This window comes from Anguilla rostrata, chromosome 17 (genome assembly GCF_018555375.3).
Source record: "Anguilla rostrata isolate EN2019 chromosome 17, ASM1855537v3, whole genome shotgun sequence".
Taxonomy (NCBI): domain Eukaryota; kingdom Metazoa; phylum Chordata; class Actinopteri; order Anguilliformes; family Anguillidae; genus Anguilla; species Anguilla rostrata.
In genome coordinates, this window is record NC_057949.1 from 18484928 (window position 1) to 18505571 (window position 20644).

At 38.4% G+C, this 20644-nt stretch overlaps 1 protein-coding gene and 1 long non-coding RNA gene across 2 annotated transcripts in view; both read right to left on the bottom strand.

Moving 5' to 3' along the window:
* The window catches only part of LOC135244080 (uncharacterized), a 126982-nt gene that overhangs the window by 13561 nt on the left and 92777 nt on the right, over positions 1-20644 (bottom strand). The window contains exons 7-11 of the mRNA XM_064316278.1: positions 14301-14383; positions 12767-12838; positions 11096-11803; positions 8473-9156; positions 5545-7151 (exon numbers count right to left, since the gene is read on the bottom strand). Coding sequence (XP_064172348.1) covers positions 5545-7151; positions 8473-9156; positions 11096-11803; positions 12767-12838; positions 14301-14383 — 3154 coding nt within the window. The remainder of the gene's footprint in view (positions 1-5544; positions 7152-8472; positions 9157-11095; positions 11804-12766; positions 12839-14300; positions 14384-20644) is intronic.
* LOC135243891 (uncharacterized) lies at positions 1566-3753 on the bottom strand. The gene is made up of 2 exons (XR_010326829.1): positions 2370-3753; positions 1566-2255 (listed from the first exon to the last, which is right to left on the bottom strand). It is a non-coding gene; the product is annotated as an uncharacterized LOC135243891 (long non-coding RNA).

The following is a 20644-nucleotide window of genomic DNA, read 5'->3' on the forward strand; positions in this document are numbered from 1 at the left end:
GAGATCTTTGATAACAATTAACAAATTAAATAAAAATAGATTTTACATGTTGGATAAGTGAGAAGCTTTAACTGTTGATGCAGGTCTACAGTATATTACACAGACAGGACTTAATGTGTAGCCTAACCCCCCAAACAAATAAAATATTGTATTTTAAAGCTTAACTCACCCTTTGAACTCACAGGTCTTGTGGCTTGCATCTTGACAGTATCAATGATGCTAATTTCCCCTGTCTCTTGTTCGTGTGCCTTTATTTATCATGTAAAATGAACTTTATTTTTTTGGCTTTGGCCAAAAGTGCTTGCCAAATGACTAAATTGGAAATTGTACGTAGGTACACAGGAGACGTGGATGTTGTTCATTCAGCTCAAAGCAAAGTGCAATTCAGCTCTTTTCTTTCATATTTCTTGTTCAAACTACAACAAGAAAATAGAATGAAAAGTACCAATTTAAAACTGCAAGGAAAGAAGGCAGATAGATTGAGGCAGATTTTTATTTATTTATTTATTTATTAACCTTTATTTATGCTGGATATTCCTACTGAGACCAGACTTTTTTTCTTTTCTTTTTTTTTTTTACAGAGAAGCCCTGATTGTAAAATGTTTTAAAATTTATGTGAGTTACAAGTTACAACTGCCAACTGAAATACATTACACAAATAAAAAAAGCATTTAAAATATGAAGATGTCCAGTCTTCAGCATTCAGACAGAAGTGGAAAATCCAGGTTCAGAAAATAAAGACCTTCCACAGTATTTTGTTCTAATCACCTGGATTTTCTAAATAGCTAAATTCTTCATAGGTTGAAGAAAAACATGGCAGACCTTTTATTTTATGACCCCTTGACTTTCTACCTCTCAATACATGTCCCTTATTAACATCTTGAACTGACCAAGGAAGACACGGGAACCTAATTTGAATGCATTTAAAGGTCATTTCAAGAACGTGGGCCACAGAAACTCAAAGCTGATTGACCTATTTCAGGTTAAACATATGAAACTTGAGGTGCAGAAGAAATGCTAAATAAAATGGAAGTTACAGTGTTATATATCCTGTAATGAGAAACCAATGTTGGGCCCTTCTAGTCGACATAGACAGCCAGTACAAATGAAAGTGATAGGACAGAAACCCATCACCAGTTATAAAATGGATTGCACAGTGGCACACCACATCCAGTGATTTTAATATTCTGGAAGTTGTATGCACATAAATTATCTGTCCATAGTCAAGGACTGTCATGAGTCAATGACTGGCCAAGGATTTATTCCTGTACAAATAAACTGTATGCACCAGGCCTATAGACCAAAAGATAAAGCCTGCACTATCACAGTAAGTATCACAGTGTAAAACTGTTAAAAATTGGTAATTAAGGATCATACCTGGCTTGATTGTCACCAACACTTCCTTTCTGCAATACATTTGACACCTATCTTTTTGTGAAATAAATTGTTACTGATTAAAAAAAGTTTAGACGTATTTAACCAAATTTTGAGCAAAAAATATAGCTCATTTCCTGAGTTATGCTCATCTTTATCAATGGTATCAGTATTTTGGAGGTGACTGTATATACATACTGTCAGTTACATACACTTAGTTGCAAAAGCATTCAGACCCTCGGACAAATTTCCCATTTTGCTGAACAGCAAATACATTCACTTTTTTTATCCATTTAAAATTTGTATTCAAAACTCACATGCTGAAAATAAGTATATTTAATGGCAAAACCTGTTATGTGCCAGCAAATATTTTAAAAATTTAAATTGGACTACACAGAGGAGAATTTCAATGGCCAGAATGAACGCTTTAGATATGTTTACAGTGCTTTAAAACACTTCTATTCTCATGATAACTTTGTTTTATACATCAATATTATTAACATTAATATTAACATTATCAAAGGACAAAGCAATCAAGTTGTATTTTGTTTGCTTTGTTTATATTTTGAGCCTTCACAGCAAGCATAGCAAACAGCAGGCTACACGTTAGAAGCAGGACTATGAGGCTTATGGCTGTGGGGCATCCCCTCATACTGGACATTTCTGGAACTGGCACTGATCTCCCCTCGTGCCCTGTGGATGAGGGCATCCTGGAAGAGACCACTCCCATCAGGATAGAAATGCTTCATCATAGGATAAAGGTGATCACTCAGAATAACTTTGTATTTATTTGCAGTGACCCTTCCCTCTAAGGGGATGAGTGGACCCAAACAATACCTGCAAAATGCTCCCCACAGCATGACTGCCACTGGATCTCCTCACTGTAGGGGTCAAGCATTCAAGTGTTACGATCTGTTCTAGGGTCAGACTGTAACAGGATAAATGATAAAGGAAATGCGTTGGGAATGGGTAAGGGAAATGTACTGCAAACTGACCAGTAACTCTGGTCCTTATCTGCCAATCCAAATATAACTGACAACTGGCTAGTCTTCGAAGGGTACTGATCGCAGGGCGGCTTTCAGCGCTGAGCTTCAGACAGATAGTCAACAGTCTGAAACAAAAAGTCTGAATAGTGTATCCCCAATGGAGAGTTAAAGCTCAACCCAGAGTACTTTCAAAAATTCTAAAGGAAAATAACAAAGCAAAATAACAAAGTTGTTTGGATGGAAGGATTTGCAGTCCAACTGGGAACACACTAACTAACCGGAGCACTGTATGGTAAGCAGAGGGCAACCGAAAGTCAAGGTTGAAATCAAGCGAAACAATGATCAAACTTGAAATCCAATCAGCAAACAAAGCAAAGGAACTAGGCGAGAATTGGAATCAAATACGAGAGCAAACGGTCAGACCCACAAAATCACAGGTCAAACAAGCTAAGGAAAGAATTGGAGTCGAAGGGAACAAGTCAGTGGTTATACATGAATCTAATCAGCAAACAAATCAGAAGGGCTAGACAGGAATCAAAATGCGCAAAGTCAAACGAAGCAACACACCAATCATGAGTTCAAAGATCTAGCCTCCCTGGTAAGTGGAAAACGGCGACTTTTTCAATATGGGTAACCAGCGACGGAAACGGCCAATCTGATGACAAACCAGAAAGATGAAACACAAGCAACAGAGACAAATGTAAACAAATCTTACGACAGGGGTCATATAACACAGGTCAGTACTGTTCTCTTGGTGTACGCCACATGTGCACTCGCCCACTAGTCAAGAATATGGTGAAGGATGACTCATCTGACTATATCAATTTTTTCCCAGATCTCTAGAGACCAGTGCCTATGGTTTATGTACCACTGAACTCTGAAATATGCATTTGTCTTTGTAATGAGGGGTTTATGCACTGCAACCTATCTATAATATCCCTCTCTATGTAGTAGAGTTGCTCTTCTGTTTTTCCTTACATGTCGCACTAATGCACGAGTATCACGGTCATTGAATATACACTTTGGGCAACAATTCCCAACCCTATTTACTGATGTCTTTCCCATAGATCTAAATGCAGATCTCACTTTAGTAACTGTTCTTATCGAAACGCTAGCCAGTTGAGCAGTCTTTGTGACTGAAGTTTCAGCCATTCATGCTCCAATGATGAACCCTCTTTCAAAGTCACTTTGATCTTTTCCTCCTGCCATCTTGATCTAAAATTGAGGTCAGCTGGGCTTGCTCAGCATTTTTATACATGCCACAGAGTATGATGGGATGTTAATTGTTTAATTGTACCATGCAGTACACCTGTATGGAAGCATTTGCATTCATTATGTTTCTACGCTCATTTACTCAGGTTTTTCCATTAATTTGTTAATTTGTAGATATTCTTGACAAGTTTTTTTTGCAAACAGCTTTTACATCCTTATCATGGGATCTTTTGGGGCAGTTCAGTGGCTCATTCTGTTAAGGCAGTGGTTCTCAACTTCAGTCCTGGGGACCCACTGTGTATGCTGGTTTTGTTCCAACCACAATTTCAATCTCAGAATTTTAACAAGCTGTTTATTTTTCTTAATTAGGTGTTTTTCATGTTAAGAGGAATTATTTACCCTCTTAAGCCACATTATGTCAGAAATTGCTATGCATGGCATGAAGAATAAAATCCCATTGTGCTATTGCGTTGCTTTTTAAGTGATTGCAAACAACCACTTAAAAAGAGGTAACATTTTTAACAGATCACATAAACGAGGGGAATTAATAGGCTCCTAATTAGGTTGTTGAACACATGTGTTTAAGTGCTTTAAGTGTATAATATTTCCCTTAAACTAATTAGCACAATACAGGTTTGACTCATTATCATTTTCTTTGTTTTTGAATTCTTTGTTATCTATTACATGATTACATTTAGTGGCCAGGTGTCCACACTTTCCCCAATTAGGAACCTGTTGATTTGCCTCAGTCTTTATTTTGATTTGTTAAAAGGTTTTTAGCCTCTTTACGTAATCGTCTACAATATAGCACAATGTGAATATGGGACTTTTATTCTTTATGGCATGCATAGCTATTTCTGACACAAGGTGGCTTAAGTGGGCAAATAATCCCTCTGACATGAGAAGCACCTAATTAAGGAAAAATAACAGCTTGTTCAAATTCCGGGATTGCAATTGTGGTTGGAACGAAAACCAGCATACACAGTGGGCCCCCAGGAGCGAGGTTGAGAATCACTGTGTTAAGGCACTGTTCTAGTGTTTTGGGCCACACGGTTTGGTATCTGTTTAGGAACTGCTCTAGTGTGGGGATGGGGTTCATGGTTTGGTATCAGCAATTTCACCTGTTGAGCCACACATGTAAAGTGTCTTATACATTGCATTACAATCACTTAGCAGAATCACTGATCTTCCTCTGACTCATGTCTGTGTGCCTGACTTGTGCACTGCAGTATAAAGCCTGATTTATACTTCTGCATTGAATCTACGCCATAGGTATGGCGTAGGAATGGTGTAGCCACGTTCCCTATGCCGTAGCCTGACGTGCACCTCCCCAGAAATGTAACTACACGTTGCGCAGACCGCAACAACTGTGATTGGTCCGCTTGGTAGCATCGCGTTTCCTCCTACGGATTTCCAACTAGCGTTTTGGCAGCGCATTGCAGAGCGACACAGACAGACCAGCGCGCAAGTATAAATGCTCACAATGGCGTAGGCCACTTCCGTAGGCTACGGCGTAGTCTCTACGTAGATTCAACGTATAAATCAGGTTTAAGAAGCAGTGGCAGTCATCACATGCTTTGAAGGATTGCACATGCTCATCTGTGTGTTCCCAAAGAGATCCAAATTGGGAAGAAGACTGGGGGAAAGCATTAGTTTAATAAATAAAGCCACAATGTACATGTTTTAAAACCTAGTTTTCTGCCCAAATGGTATATTCCATATTAGAATTTGTATGGTATGCTCCAATGCCTATCACAGCATTCTTGTTGCAGCATTACATTATTACACAACTACCTCCTGTCACAAGGGATCTTATTATGCTAGCAATGTTCTCAAGAAATATTTTTCCAAAGCCATTATATCTCTCTGCGTTTTGTCTTGCATATTCTTCATATTTCCTATACATATTGTCAATTTCCCTTTTGAGGATTTCCAGCATTTCTTCATATTCTTTTTCTTTTTCTCTCCTGGCCTGATCTTCCTTCTTTCTCTTCTGGTATTCTTCTTCTCGTTCCCTCTCAAAATCCTCCTGCAGCCTTACCAGCCTTTTTCTTTCCTCCTCTCTTCTCTGCTCATGCTCTTTATGTTTTTTCTCTCTTTCCTTTTCTCTTTCATTGTCCCATTCCTCTTGTTGTTTTCTCAACTGCTTTTTCTTTTCTTCAAGATCCCTCTCCATTTCCTCTTTTTCTCTACTTTCCTTTTCTCTCCTTTGTCTTTCTTGCTGCAATACTTTTTCAAACTCATCCCTTATTTTCTTTTGTTCCTCATCCCGCTCTCTCCTTTCTTGGTCTTCTTTCTGTTTCCTTTTCATCTCCATCTCCTTCCGTTCCTTTTCTGTTTGCAGTTCCCATTCCTCAGCTCTTTTCTTCATCTCTTCCTGTACCTCGTCTTTCTCTTTCTCTGCCTCTTTAATTTTATGTTCCCACTTCCTCCTTTCTTCCTCTTCAGCTTGTTTCCTCTTCTGCTCCTCTCTATCTCTCTCTTTCTTTTCTTCTGCTTGCTTTTCTTCAAATTCTACATTTTTTATTCTTTGTTTTTCTATCAGCGCTTGCCTCTGATTCTCCACTCTTTCAAACCTTTCCTTCTCTTCCTCTTCCTTACGTTTCCATTCCTCTGTCATTCTTTTTTTCTCTTCCTCTATGTAGTTCATTTTGCTCATCCATTCTAATTCTTGACTTTCTTTTTTCTTTTTGTCTTCCTCTTCTCTTCTTTCTTTTTCCTCCTGCTCTCTTTTCATCCACTCTTCACGCTCTTTCCTTACATGTTCTTCTTTTTCTTTTAGCTCTTTTTCCCTACAGTTTCTTTCTTCCTCAACTTTAATTCTCTGCTCGTCTATCCTCCTCCTCATCTCTTTCATCTCCTCTTCATGTTTTGCCTCCAGCACCTCTTTCTCTCTCTGCATCTCTTCCTCTTTCTTTCTCAGTATTCTTTCACACTCTTTATTTATGGTCCTTTCTGCCTCCTGGAACATCTCATTGGTGTAGCAGCCTCCTCCATTCTTCTTCACCATCATGTCTATCTTATCCAGCAGCTCAAACACTTGGGTGCGATTGCTCTTGTCTTTATTATTGAAGACATGAAACCTGTTTCCACAGTCTTGAATAAGATTTTGTATTGTTGGATCACCATTGTGAATGTATTTTTCAATTGAATCATTTTTAAGATCATCTCCTCTTGTGAATATGACTATGGTGAACATTTCAGCGTTTTTACCAAAGGTACTCTTAATGAGCTGCAATGTGTCCTTCTCCTCCTTTGTTAATCTTCCAACCTGTAGAACTAGGAGAAACACATGAGGTCCTGGGGCCAAAAAGGAGATGCATTTGGCTATTTCCTGCTGGACTTGATCATTCGTAAGTGATGTGTCGAAGAGACCTGGTGTGTCAACTACAGCAACACGCCTGCCATTTACTTCCCCTACTCCTTTCTGACAGCAGGTCGTCACTGATGTTGATCTGGGCTCAGACTTGAACTCCTCCCTCTGCAGTATGGTGTTTCCTGTGGCACTTTTCCCACTTCCTGTCTTCCCCATGAGCACTATCCTCAGACATTCTGAGCTCTGATCTTTAACCTCACCACCTGCAGAATGAAGAAACAGTACAATTTACAGATAATTCTTTAGAGAATTAAGAACATCATAAAAAAATTATTGAAGACTGAGGGGTGTCAAACTCAAGTCCTGGTGGGCCATAGTGTCTGTAGCTATTTGTGGATTCCTTTCAATCAGCAGCCAATTAGGACTTTGAGAACAAAGTATGTGGACTCTTGAGCCAATAAATTACTTAAATAAATCACTGGTGCTGAAACACATTGAATGCTGCCAATCAACAGAAATCACCAACAGCCAACCCTCCAGCAGACATTACCCCCCTCTACTATTGCAGTTAGACCTGCAGAAACTGAAGCCCTCTAGCACTGGAGTTAAACCTGTAGACACTGTGACCCACCATTACTATAGTTAAACCCGCAGGCACTGTGGCCCTCCAATAATGGAGATAAAACTGCAGTCACCGCAGTCAGAGTGACAATGGTTTGTCCTCACAATTATTGTCAAGTTATTCAACTGACACCAGCACATGGGGCTTGTTGATGTAAGACAACTTCTTTGTCAGGACAAAAAACAACCAGACCTTGTATTTTTTTGGACAATTACAATTTGCTAATTTGCACAAGTCAAGTCAAACCAAATTCTGAATTTTTATTTGAAAGTCAAATGAGTGACATGGAAAGAAGCTTGTCACGCCAATGTGACACCCCTGGGCGGGAAACGCGGCAGTGCTGGGGAACACTATTGTCTGTCGTGTGTGAGCGCACCCACACAAACATGAAATAAAACGAACGGACACCTTCACCCTTGCCCCTCATGGGTTCCGGGCAAAAACGATAAACTAAAACAATAAGTTAAAATAACAAAAACAAAATAAAGTAAAACAGAGGTGCAACTTTTCAGTTCTCTGCTCTGTAGCTGTGTGGCCCGCCTTCCACTTAAGTCCAGCTCCTCCAGCATCCCAGCTGAGGATTGCTTTCTTTTTCTTTAGTGCTCAAAATAAAACGAAATGAAAATCATAACTATGCTCTCAGTGTTAGCTCCCGGTCTCGAACCTGACCTGTGGAGAGCAGCATACCTTTAAGCACCTGGACTGATTACCTAACACAACCCAGGTGCGTGTGCTCTCTCTACCAGCCGGCGCAGTAAAGACCAATCCACCTCTCCAGCAGACCGAATGCCACACAGCTATAGCTGCATCTTTTCATTCTATTCCAGTGCAATTGTGAAATTGTCAGCTATTGTCAGTAATATTCTGAAATGCATTGTGTCATTACTTTGCTGGCACTATATTTCACGTAATTCTTTTCACAAGATAAATTATGAACAAATGATGAACCCATCCAAACCTACCTAGTGATGTGCCCATAATGTTTTCTTCTAATTCTCTGATCCTCTTGTACTGCTCCTCTAGCTTAGTCTTGTACATGGCCTCCAGCTCTCTGAACTTCTCCAGCTGTGCCTCCAAGTACATATCCAAGGAAAAGCAACTTTCTCTTGCTCTATTCATCTTCTCTATAACCTTTAGAAGCTCTGGAACTACTGGGTTCTTTACAATGTCCTGACTGAAAACAAAGAACCTGTCGCCACACATCTCCAGAAGCTCCCGAGTATCTTTATGTTGCTGCAGAAAGTCACGAACAGGTTGAGCATCTGGATGTTCATGGGTAAAAAGGACCATCATGTAATCAGTCACTCTTGAGCCAAATATCTCCTGAATCCTGGTCATTTCTGCCTTGTCTTCATCAGTGAGGGGAGCAGCTGGTATGACCAGGAGGAAGGCATGAACTCCAGGGCCACAGAGAGAGGCACAGAGGCGAGACACAGTGGATGCAGAGAGCTGTGATTCACACAGAGCTGGCATTTCCACCAAGGTAACCAGGCGACCGCACACTTCTCCCTCTCTCCTCTCACACACTGAAGAAGGGCTGGAATCCACACTGGACTCCCTCTGTCCCAGGATGGCGTTTATTGCAGAAGTCTTCCCAGCTCCACTGCTCCCAAACAACACCAAGTTCAGTCTGTCACCCACAGCCACTGGAATAAAGAGGAAGAGTCTGTTATCTTCTGACCATTATCTTATTTTATTATTGTCAATGTGTGAGTCACTTCCCCTGATTCTATATCAGTACATCTTCAGTTTTCTTCAGTACACATGCCTAATTCCACAGGTGAGTTCCCTTCTGTTTAAAGCCGTTTTAGCCATTTTGGTAAATAATAAAATGTAGGCCAATAATAAAATATAGGCGAACATCTCACTACAAAGAACTATGAAATAATGTATTCATATTTCAGGGATTTGTTTTCACCCTTGAGTTGTTGGTTTTTAAATCATGCGTGAACATTTTCAATGTCTTGTGCATCAGTTATGAGTGATGTGCATACATTTTCTGTAGCCAATAAAAGGCCAGATTTTCTTTCAGATTTTGTTTATCTTGTTTCAAAGCATTAAGGGTTGACTTAACTATCAATCAATTCTCACCATTCGTCACACAAACTAATTTCATAATGGCTTTTCTTGCCCTGATTCTATTTTTACCTTTTTCTCCTTTTCCCATTTGCTGTTGTTCTCTAGGCTGTACCTGTGGATTCTGCTTCCTCTCCATCTTCTGTTCCGTCCCCATCAGTGAGCCCTCTATCACTTCTAGCGCAGCTGATTCTGCCTCCTTGAATATCTCACAGCTGAGGAAACCTCCTCCATTCTTCTTCACCATCTGCTCTATTTTCTCCATTAATTTAGTAACCTGGGTGTAATGAATCCCTTCTGTGTTGTTCAACGTGTGACACCTTCGACTACAGTTCTCAACAACTTTCTGAACAGGACTCTTACGGTTAAAAGAAATACGAACTTTACTCTTATCCACTGCCAGTGCCACTGAGTATTTAAAGGACTCATCACTGAAAAAGCCCAGGATTCTCTTCAGTCTTTTTGTATCATCCTTTGTAAATGTACTGCTCTCCAGCACCAGCAGAAGTGCATGAGGACCTGGGGCAGACAGGGTAACACACCTCTTTATCTGATAGAATAATTTCCTGTCTGGGAGCTCAGGGTCCAGTAAGTCTGGAGTGTTGATCAGAGCCACAGGCCTCCCATTCACCAGACCTTGTGCCCTCTCACACTGATCTTTTACTGAAAGAACTTCTCTGTCCAGGATGATGTTTCCCACTTTACTCTTCACTTCTCCAGACCTCCCCAGCAGCACAATCCTCAGCTCAGACACTGCAAAGTAGGACACCAGGGTTACTGTGAGAGAAAGCATGTTAACCAAGCATGTGTTAGCCACAGAAAGTTTTATCCACATTAAACTATTCCTCTGTCAACTAAGGATGCCTGCTAGTTGAGTTTAAGTTCATTTTTGCTCTGAAATGATGCGCAAGGATTTTATTCTCCAAGCTGTTACCATGGCACCTTATATAACATTAGGCCCCATTACCAGCATCAGTGGCCATACTATCCTGAATTCCACCTACAGTGACAGCTATTGAAATGGGTCTTCCTCATTTCATAGAATAACAGTTCAATTAATAAAATGAATGCTGTTTCAGTAAGTGGTATACATATAATGTGACCTTTGCCAGCTGTAGACAATTTTGCTCAATGAATCATTCAAAGGAATTTGTTGTTGTCACTTCAATTTATGATACTATGAAAGAAGTCTGACTGTTCTCTGCACAGACCCGTGTATGCCACGTAGCTCTGCAAACTTTACTCACTCAATGGAGGGTTGATCAATATTCATTCTCCTCCGCTGGGGTATATCTAAATATATATCTATATCTATATATAAAAATACAGCCAAGTTTGAAATTAATGGGAAAAAATAAACTGGAAATAGATGTCACTTGTTAGATAATCAACCAAGCAAAACATGATTTATAGAGTATCACACATCCTGAAGTGCATCAAGACCTAATATTCAAGTAAACAAAATGTTTATTAGGTTATATCTAATAATTTTTTATTCCATATACTCACTGAAAATGTCTGATTTTTCTTCCTGTGCTTTCTGATCTTCTACAGACAAGGCCTGTGATTTATTCTCTCTCTCTGTATCTTGCTCATGTCCTGTCATTGATTCCTCTGGTGTTGATGTAGTACCTTCTTCTACCTCCTTATATATCTCACAGGTGAGGTATCTGCTTTTATTTTCCTCAACTACCATGTACATTTTTTCCATAAATTCATTCTTCTGGGTGTGGTCAGTCTTGTCTATGTTGCTGAACATGTAATGCCGTCCTCTGCATTCTTCAAAAATAGGATCTTCATTTGGATCCTTTTGTTCATCAATACAATCATCTGTTTTTTTGCTTTCATGGGTGATCAGTACCATTGTGTGGTTAAAGGCCTGATCACCCAAAGTGGTCAGAATCCACCTCATTCTGTCTCTGTCCTTCTGTGTAAATCCCTCAGGCGGCAGCACCAGCAGAAGCACATGGGGCCCAGGGTCAGACAGACAGACACACGACTCAATCTGCTCATCTAATTCATCTTTAGAGATTTGGGGATGCAGTAAGTCAGGAGTGTTGATCACAGTCACGTATCTCCCATCCACCTGTCCCTTGACTTCCTCACACTGCTGTGTTACTGAAAATAAGGAGGGCTCCTCTTTCCCCAGGATGATATTTCCCACTTTACGCTTCAGTTCTCCGGACCTCCCCAGCAGCACAATCCTCAGCTCAGACACTGCAAAGTTGGACATAGTTTTTACAACAAGGTCAAAGCATTTAACTTTTGGTATATTGTAAAAATTATTTTACCAGTTCATAAAACATATATATTTAGCCGGACAAAGATTGGGAATCAGCTGATGCAAATAGCTCATTTTCATGATTAAATGTATTAGGAAAGAATCACTTCAGTTTCCAAAACAGGTGTTCTTGGAGGGGAATCATAAGAGATCCAAAACATTAAAATGATTTCAAAAATGAGGAATAAAGTGATTTTGAAAACTGTTATTTAAACAGGCAGATTAATACATTTAAAATGACCCATGCCTGACAAGTGAATGATGCATCATGGCACAATTAGGCAAATTATTTCCCTCATCCAATGACCAGGCAGAAACAGTGGCATACATGCGATATGTGTTTTTCTGCAGAAACAGTATCGCACAGTCCTACTGGAACACTGCACTGAAAATAAGAGAAGCACCTAAGTTCTGTTTATACAGGATGAATAGCATCTGTACACCCTTTTAATAAGAGATCTATTATACTTGCTAATGCAATCATAGCTATTAGACAGAGATCTTTATTTTGCAACTTCAACTGAGCTAACATTGCAATTGGCTTGTTTAGAACCTTCATGGTGAATATTTGCTACATGAGAACAGAAGCTGTTTCTTAGCCTGCAGCCAGATCAGGTCCTGTTGTTGAACAATCAAACTCCGCACAGAAAGGCCCCAAGCTGAGATTCAAACCCATAACCTTCTTGCTGTGAGGTGACAGTGCTACCCATTGCACCACAGTGTCGCCCTCCTGCACATTCCAGTTGAGAAACCCAAACATAATCCCAATTTGTAAAAAAAAACGAGAAGAAAATTAATTCAGGCTGTTCAAAAAAGGTAATTTTTTCAAGAGACTACTATGTTGTGCTGTACTGTGACAACATGACACAGGACAGTACAGATCAGTGGTATTAACTTACTGTTTTGATTCTCAAATTCAGGGCTGCGTCTTCCACATGAATCTGAACACTCTGTGTTTAGATCCCCTGTAACTAACAGTGATTCATTATTTAATTCACAACAAACACAATAGAAAATATGGAACACACATATAATGCAATACTGTAAATATAATATTATTTCTCCTTCATAAATAAAAAATCAGGATCCCCTATAATTTGTAAATCAAAATTATATTGATGTTTAAACTGCCCCATTATGCTAAATAGGGTCTTTGGTCACTTAACAAGAACAAGCACTTCAGAAAATACCTCTCCACTCAAGACCATTTGGTGGTTATTGTTATTATTTTATTGTGCTGTGTTTTCTAATGGTATACGGGGGCTGGTGTTTTACCGAGTGCGATAAAAACATAAACAAAAACAAAACCAGGTTCAGTTCTGGAAGGTTTATCATAATTAGGAATACAACAGAATTTTTCAGTTGGTTGTTTCTGTCTGCTGGCAAAACCCAGAGTATACATGCTTATGGATTTACGGTATATTTATGCACTTCAGTTGTATTTAATCACTTTCCAGACATTAACATGTAAATTTTGTTAGTTAGGACAGTGGTTTTCTGTGTCACACCCATACAAAAATGTCACAGAAATGAATTTAATTTTATTATTATTATTATTTATTTATTTATTTTAAAAAATTATAATACAGAGCTGTATAGGAAATGCTACAGCACCTGGCATTTCCACAGCTGGTTCAGCAGGAATTAGTTTTATTTTTTCCACTCTCTTCCTAAGATCAACTCATGTTTATTATGTTTATTATTTAGTCCATATGTTAACTAATTGTCCAGGTTCCATACACTTTTTTTAAAAAAAGAAAGGGAATTTGCAATGGGCAAATTTAATGTCTTAAAATGTTTCCTTAAAACGAAGCAATAATCTAATCTGAAAAATTTACCCAATAAATAAACGCAAAATAATGATTCCAGTTGAGTCACGCAATGGCTATTGTATATTACATTGCTTGATATCCTAACTTTCCCTTAAAAGTTGAAATGATTTACTTTTTTTCTCTCTTTAAATTTAGCTTTAAATTGTATTCATTGAGCATTTAGTTCAAACCACCTACTCACTTGAGAACTAATGAACAAATATAAAATGTATTTTGTATGTATTTTTTCTCATACGGACTATGATAGTCACATACTAATGGGGTATCTTTCCCCTTGGGGCCAGGATGAGTTTAAGACATTAAATTTCAGAGCAGTCCATTCAATGGGTGTGGTGCATCCTCCACCCCATATAAATATCTGGACAGACCACAATACTTCTCTCTGTTGTGTCCTGAAGTTATTTAGTTTACTAAACTTTGTTAAGTTTGGCAGGATTATTATTTCTCATTGCTCACCAGCTGACCAATCAGATACCCACAGTCTGCTTACTAAAGCTGCACATGAAGTGTCTCTCACAATCCCGTCTGTGGTAGCTCAGATTGTGGACTGCAGTGCGAATAGACGCTGCGTCTCAGCATCCCATCACATCATTCCTCCTACCTCCCAATTCTTCTTCAGAAGCCATTTCTTTCTTCGTGCTCTCCATTCCTTTCAGATCTCCCGGCAAAGAAACTCCCTCTAATTATCATAAACAATCATAAACACAATATTTGACTTTTTATACTATATATTTATAAATATATCACTGATGACACACTTTCCTTGAGACAGAACAAAAAAGTGTATAAGCCACACATACACATCAAAAGACAAGAAAACTTAGCTGTGACTATAACTGGGGGCTTTTTAGTTGAAGTTTGCAAGTCTACTTACTGTCTGGTTTAAATCCAGTGTTCCATCTTCAGAGTTCCTGTGAGTTCTAGTGAGTTCATGTGCCCATGATTCTTCAAGTAATGAAGAAAGCCTTGGGTTATTTATATGCTTCTTAATTAGGACTATTTAGAAGCATACAATAGAATGTGTTGAGTTTACGTGAGTTACACACTCAACCTCTTTAAGGTGTAAAAATAAAAAATATTCCAGAAAATCATGGTCCTTCTTTACCCAAGTAGACTATCTGTACTATAAGGAACTCTTGAGTTGTCAAATCAGGATATAATGGTAGAAAACAAGCAGCATTAAAAAACCGGCCTAACTTGTTATTTGGTATATCACTGATGTTTTTGCAAGACTGTCCAGAAAGCACAAACTCCTCCCTGTTCTGGTATTTAAAAACATGTACTGAAAGAAGTGCATGTATATACAATAACTATCAGGGTATAGCTTTGGAATATTTGAAAAACAGCAAAGAAATTCTTTGTTTTCACTTCCTGAGAATGCAAATCCTCAAATTTCCAAGATAAATATATATTTGTTCATGAAGCTCCAGTTGTAAAATATGTTCTCCAGTTGTAAAATATATTCTTCTTTTATTACATCAACATCAACACTGCATTCTCAGTTCCTTGAAGCATCAGGTTAAAACTCAATACAAAAAAATGGCAAATATTATTCTCGAAACATACAGAAGCTAATGAAATTTGGGAAATTCTTCTAAAGGAAATGTTATCCTACCTTTGGATCAAAATATCCAAAACTATGAAAGTATCAGGGAAATAATTAAAACCCAGTATTAAAGTAATTGCTGCAATCAACAAGAAATTCAATAGCTGGTTCACAAGAGAAATATCTATTTATGGGAGAGTGCTTCTTAGTAAAGCTAAAAGTCTAGATAGAGCTCTCCTCATTACAATTCCCAAAATATGTAAGCTCCCAACTAGACAAGGTTCTAGACAATATTTTATGGAAAAACCAACCCCACAAAGATTAGAAAAAGGTCCAGCAAATTCCTTATCAGTGGCATGTCTTAATTCATTAAACTTTCACATTTTCAACCAAATTTTAAATAAATTGGATCAGAATACATCTCAGGAATCCAGACAGTATGTGGAATGCTGTTTCCAATCATGTTCTATACAAATGTAAACATAACTCCTCTCACAATTTAAATCTATGGATTAATACTTACATATTATAGGAGATATTCAGTCAGTGTCTTATCTCATTTCCTTCTGCTTTTCTGGACAGATTATAGCTCTGACTACCAACAACCCTCTTTATGTAATTTCACACTTTACATTTTCCCCTCCCCCACATTTACCAATATCTGCTTAGCCAATTGGAATATTGCTAAGGCCAACACATTTTCTAATTGGATAATAAAACCAACTGTACTCATATGGAGCTATACAGATTTTGATTGCACAGGTTCTTGCAGGTATTAACATTAGCAATAAGCATTACAAAACATTCATGGATTGGTTGGCAGTCACATTTCTCATAAATAATGGTGACAGCGAGAGTAATCACTGGGTTGGATTATGCCAGTTGAATGAACACGATACTCTAGATGGTGCTGTGGGAATGAAAAGTTAAATGATATACTTCAAAAACAAGCTTCCAGCTTCAAAAAATTGGGGATATTATTGTCTCATAAATCATCGAATAAATAATATGAACCTTACACAAATAAAATGAGATTGAAAAATATTTTTTGTATCTTACAAAGTAGTATGTATTTACACTAAGCACTTGTTTTTTTTAGTTGCTATGTTATGTGACCATCAGGTCTTCCTTTTGTAATATACTGGAATGCAATCTATCTTGTACAATTACATTACTAAAAGAACTATCCTTCCATCCATCTTTCCGATAAGGTCGTCAGATAAGGTCACTTTACATGCATACGAGTTATAAATTACTGCGTCACAGTCTACTACAACTTATAATTCATTTACCATTAGAAGCAATGCACATCAGTCAATACCTTATTTTTCACTGTGACTGTGATTTAAATGTTCGAAAAAAAGTATAAATGAAATTATTCAGGCAGATACACGAGCAGACCTAAAGGTAGGAGGTACATTGTAATTGATTTCATTGATACATTTCTATGTTAAAAATAAGCACAAAGATATGTAATGTAATCTTTAATAAATAAGACAGAAAATGTTTTTAAGACTTAAAATCAAGTCCATCCATACCATTTTCTAACCGCTTGATCCAGATCAGGGTTGCCTTGGAAAGAGAGCAGCCCAGATGCTTTTTTATGTTTACAGTCTACAGCTGAAGCAACCACGTCTTTTCATGTGTATATACGGTTTATACTGACTTATAGTGCTTTACAATGTATGAAAAAATTAATGAGAGTGAGAATTTGAAATACTGATTTGTATACAGCATTCCCTCTGGTGAACATAATTGTTTAGGTTCTTCAGCTCTCTGCAGTAATTTTAAAAAATGTGGATCAATGATAGAGTGATCAATCATATCTGCTATAATTGAGAAGAATTTTGTTTGTAGAAGAATCAGGTTTGTATTTAATTAGTTTCTCACTTGATATCTGCTCTGTGTGGCTTCTGAAAGCAGCAAAATTTCATTACTGAAAAACATTTTTAAGAGCATTGTTGTATGTAGGTCATCAGTGAATACCACAGCATTTCAGTGCATAATTGATTATTATTTATACCAACAGAAACATATTTTTATTTGATTTCTGCCTTTATTATTAACATGGACCTGGAACTAAAATGTACATTTCTATATAAAATGTAGGTGCCTCAGAGGGAGTGGTTTGAATGGCATTAAATTTCATGTTTTGAATTCTTCAGACTGAGTCACACTCATGCAATCAGGAAATAGATTTCCTGTATTTTCTCTTCCAGTAAAGAAATAAGTGAAATGGAAAGTAAAAACCTTTGCAATTGATGCAGCCTTATACCAGTATTACACATTTACTTTCCATCTCTGGAGATACTGGAGAATTAACTGAATTAACTGCTGAGAACAGCCAGGATAGTGTCCCTCTTTCTCCTCCTGAACTGCAGAATGGTTTTCTAGAATGACTTTGGGCCCCGACTGAATGTCCTTCTCCGAGGCCTCTCCAAACTCCTCCCATGCCCCGGCTTTGCTACTGGAACTGCAGCAGCTGCAGCCTTTTCACTTGCTGGTACCTGTCTGCTCAATCAGAGGCTCTCTGTGCCAACCAGGCCCAGAATTCTTCTTTCTTCAGCTTGACAGCCTCCCACATTGCTGTAGTCCACCAGCAGGTCCTTGGGTTGCCACCAGGACATGCACAAAACAGCTTTGGACCACAACCCCTTGCAGCTGCTTCCAAAATCGAGGTTTTGAACAGGGTCCATTCAGCCTCCATGTCCCCAACCTCTTCCGGGATATGGGAAAAGCTCTCTCAGAGCTCAAGTAAAATCTTTGCCCTCCACAGCTGACTTCTACCTGACTCTACCTCACACTACCAACACACACACACACACACACACACACATTGAATAAGATGTGCTCCATGATTGCAAAAGTCTGTATACCAGGATTTGGAGTGCTGGCTGTTGCTCTCCTGCAGTCCTGAGAAGCTCTCAGTTATCACAACTATATATTATATTAAACCACAGGAGAGTGCTTTTCATTCGGGCCAAATTATTAACACTCATTCTATTATAATGTTTGTGATATGTTTGTCAGAAAATAGCAATATATTATATGGTATGTTCCACAGAGTAATACTATTTCACTCCTATGTGATTTAACATTGAAAAGACAATATCAACTGAAGCAGGGATGTAACAGGATAGTCTGAGAGCCTGGAAAAATTCCTAGGAGAATTTAATTGTGGCAATGATTATTATTTTGTACTATTCACCATTAATATCACAGAGCTGAGAGGAGATTGTCTGTCATCTTCCTGTCATTACAGGTGTGCTTTCATGGGCAGATTACCCCATAGAAGAATGAGTCTTGCGCCTTGAACACCTGAACAACTCATTCAATAACTAGAAGAGTGCACTCAGTAGAGTGCAGATCTCCACCACGTATGTTAGTTTTGCTGATGCAACAATAGTGGCTACACAGTCAATGCAACCAGACAAATATAATATTACAAGTTTTTACCATGTGCCAGGGGCGACATAGCTCAGGAGGTAAGAGCGGTTGTCTGGCAGTCGGAGGATTGACGGTTCGATGCCCGCCCTGGGCGTGTCGAAGTGTCCCTGAGCAAGACACCTAACCCCTAACTGCTCTGGTGAATGAGAGGCATCAATTGTAAAGCGCTTTGGATAAAAGCGCTATATAAATGCAGTCCATTTACCATTTACCATTTGAACATCTCAAAAATGCCGATTCAGTGAAGTAACGCTAAAGGTGGTGACATGTTAGCTAATTTCATTCATATCAGCCACGATGTGTTAGACAGAGCTAACATTGACATTATAGTCTGGCACTTCCATTTCAAATCTGGACGGGAACAATTCCAAAAGACCAACAGGGTAAAATATCAATTTCAATGTGAAAATGGCAACAAAATAACTGCTACAGATTCAAACATTAAAGTACTCCCTTAGTTGGCAAATTATTTTGTAGGCATTATAACGCTGAAATAGACATTTTACATCACTGGTCTTTCATTCCAAACGGAAGCAGTTGTTGATCAGTTGCGGCCCCTACCGGTCAGTTAAGAGGAGTGAGGAGTTAGAACTCAATGTATTTCAATGGACAACAACAATGATGGAAATGAATTCAAATAAAATACTTGTCTTTGACCGATTTGCAAAATATTTGAGAATTCGGGTCCATGGCCTGCTACCAGCATGCACAACAAGTATTAGGCTGATCGACCCAGTAGTATGCGAGATTCGCTGTGGACAGATACACAAACACATGCACAAACAAAGTTGTTGGAAAGCATTGTTCCCCATGCTTCCATTGTTTTGTCTGATTTTCCTCCTTCAATTCCACACAATAATACGCTTTTAACACTCTTTTTAACATGGGTGTTACATCTTCATTAACTTAAACAAGATCTGTTTTATGAAATCACCCTTATTAAATATATGCAGGTCTTGTGGAAGGACATGAAAATCAACCTTAAAAAGACAAAAGCAGTGGCCTAAAGACTGGTGGAGGATCTCTTAATCAACAGACTGACCAGTTAAATTATTTGCTGTTAAGAATAATGAAGAGCCAGCCAGATTGGGAGAATGTTGCAGATGATGACCCTTTTGGATGGTTCAGGTGAGAGACCAAGCACACCTACGTGGGGTGCATGAATATATTTCACTTTGCCTGTATCTTTCTCCCCTGTGATACTTCCTGTATTGTTCTGGTGAAACGTGACTGCCTTCCAAATTCACTTCCATCCTTTGAGAATTCCTTCCCTCATTCCAACTATATTAGACTGTGCATTGAAAGAACATCCTTGTTGTTACTAGAGGTTAGTAATCTATACAGATTGAAAGAGTAAGATGGTCTACCTTCCCCAGCTGCAGAAGCAAGGGGGAAGGTTTGTGCCTCTACTTGTCATGAGGAAAAATAGACGGGCTAGCCACAAAAGGCTGGCCATTGAATTTCAGGAGCACAAGTTAAATGTCTTGAAATATCTTATTTATCTTGAAGAGCATGAAATTAAAACAGAAATACAACATGTTGAATTGGACACAAATATGAAGGAGAGAGAGGTGCAACAAAGGATATCTGAAAATGCTTCAGATGCCATTATATCAGTATCAGCTTCAGTCCAGAAAAGGTTACACAATCTATAAAAATTCACCTGGCAAGCAGAAAAGGTCTATGTTTGAATAATATATTCACAGTAAGCTCTTTTTTTAGCTGCGGTGTCATGTGACCATCAGGTCTTTATTTTGTCATATTAGAATGACAAAACGGTATCTCAGTTAATTCTCCAGTATCTCCAGAGATGGAAAGTAAATGTGTAATACTGGTGTAAGGCTGCATCAATTGCAAAAGTTTTTACTTTTCATTTCACTTATTTCTTTACTGGAAGAGAAAATACAGGAAATCTATTTCCTGATTGCATGAGTGTGACTCAGTCTGAAGAA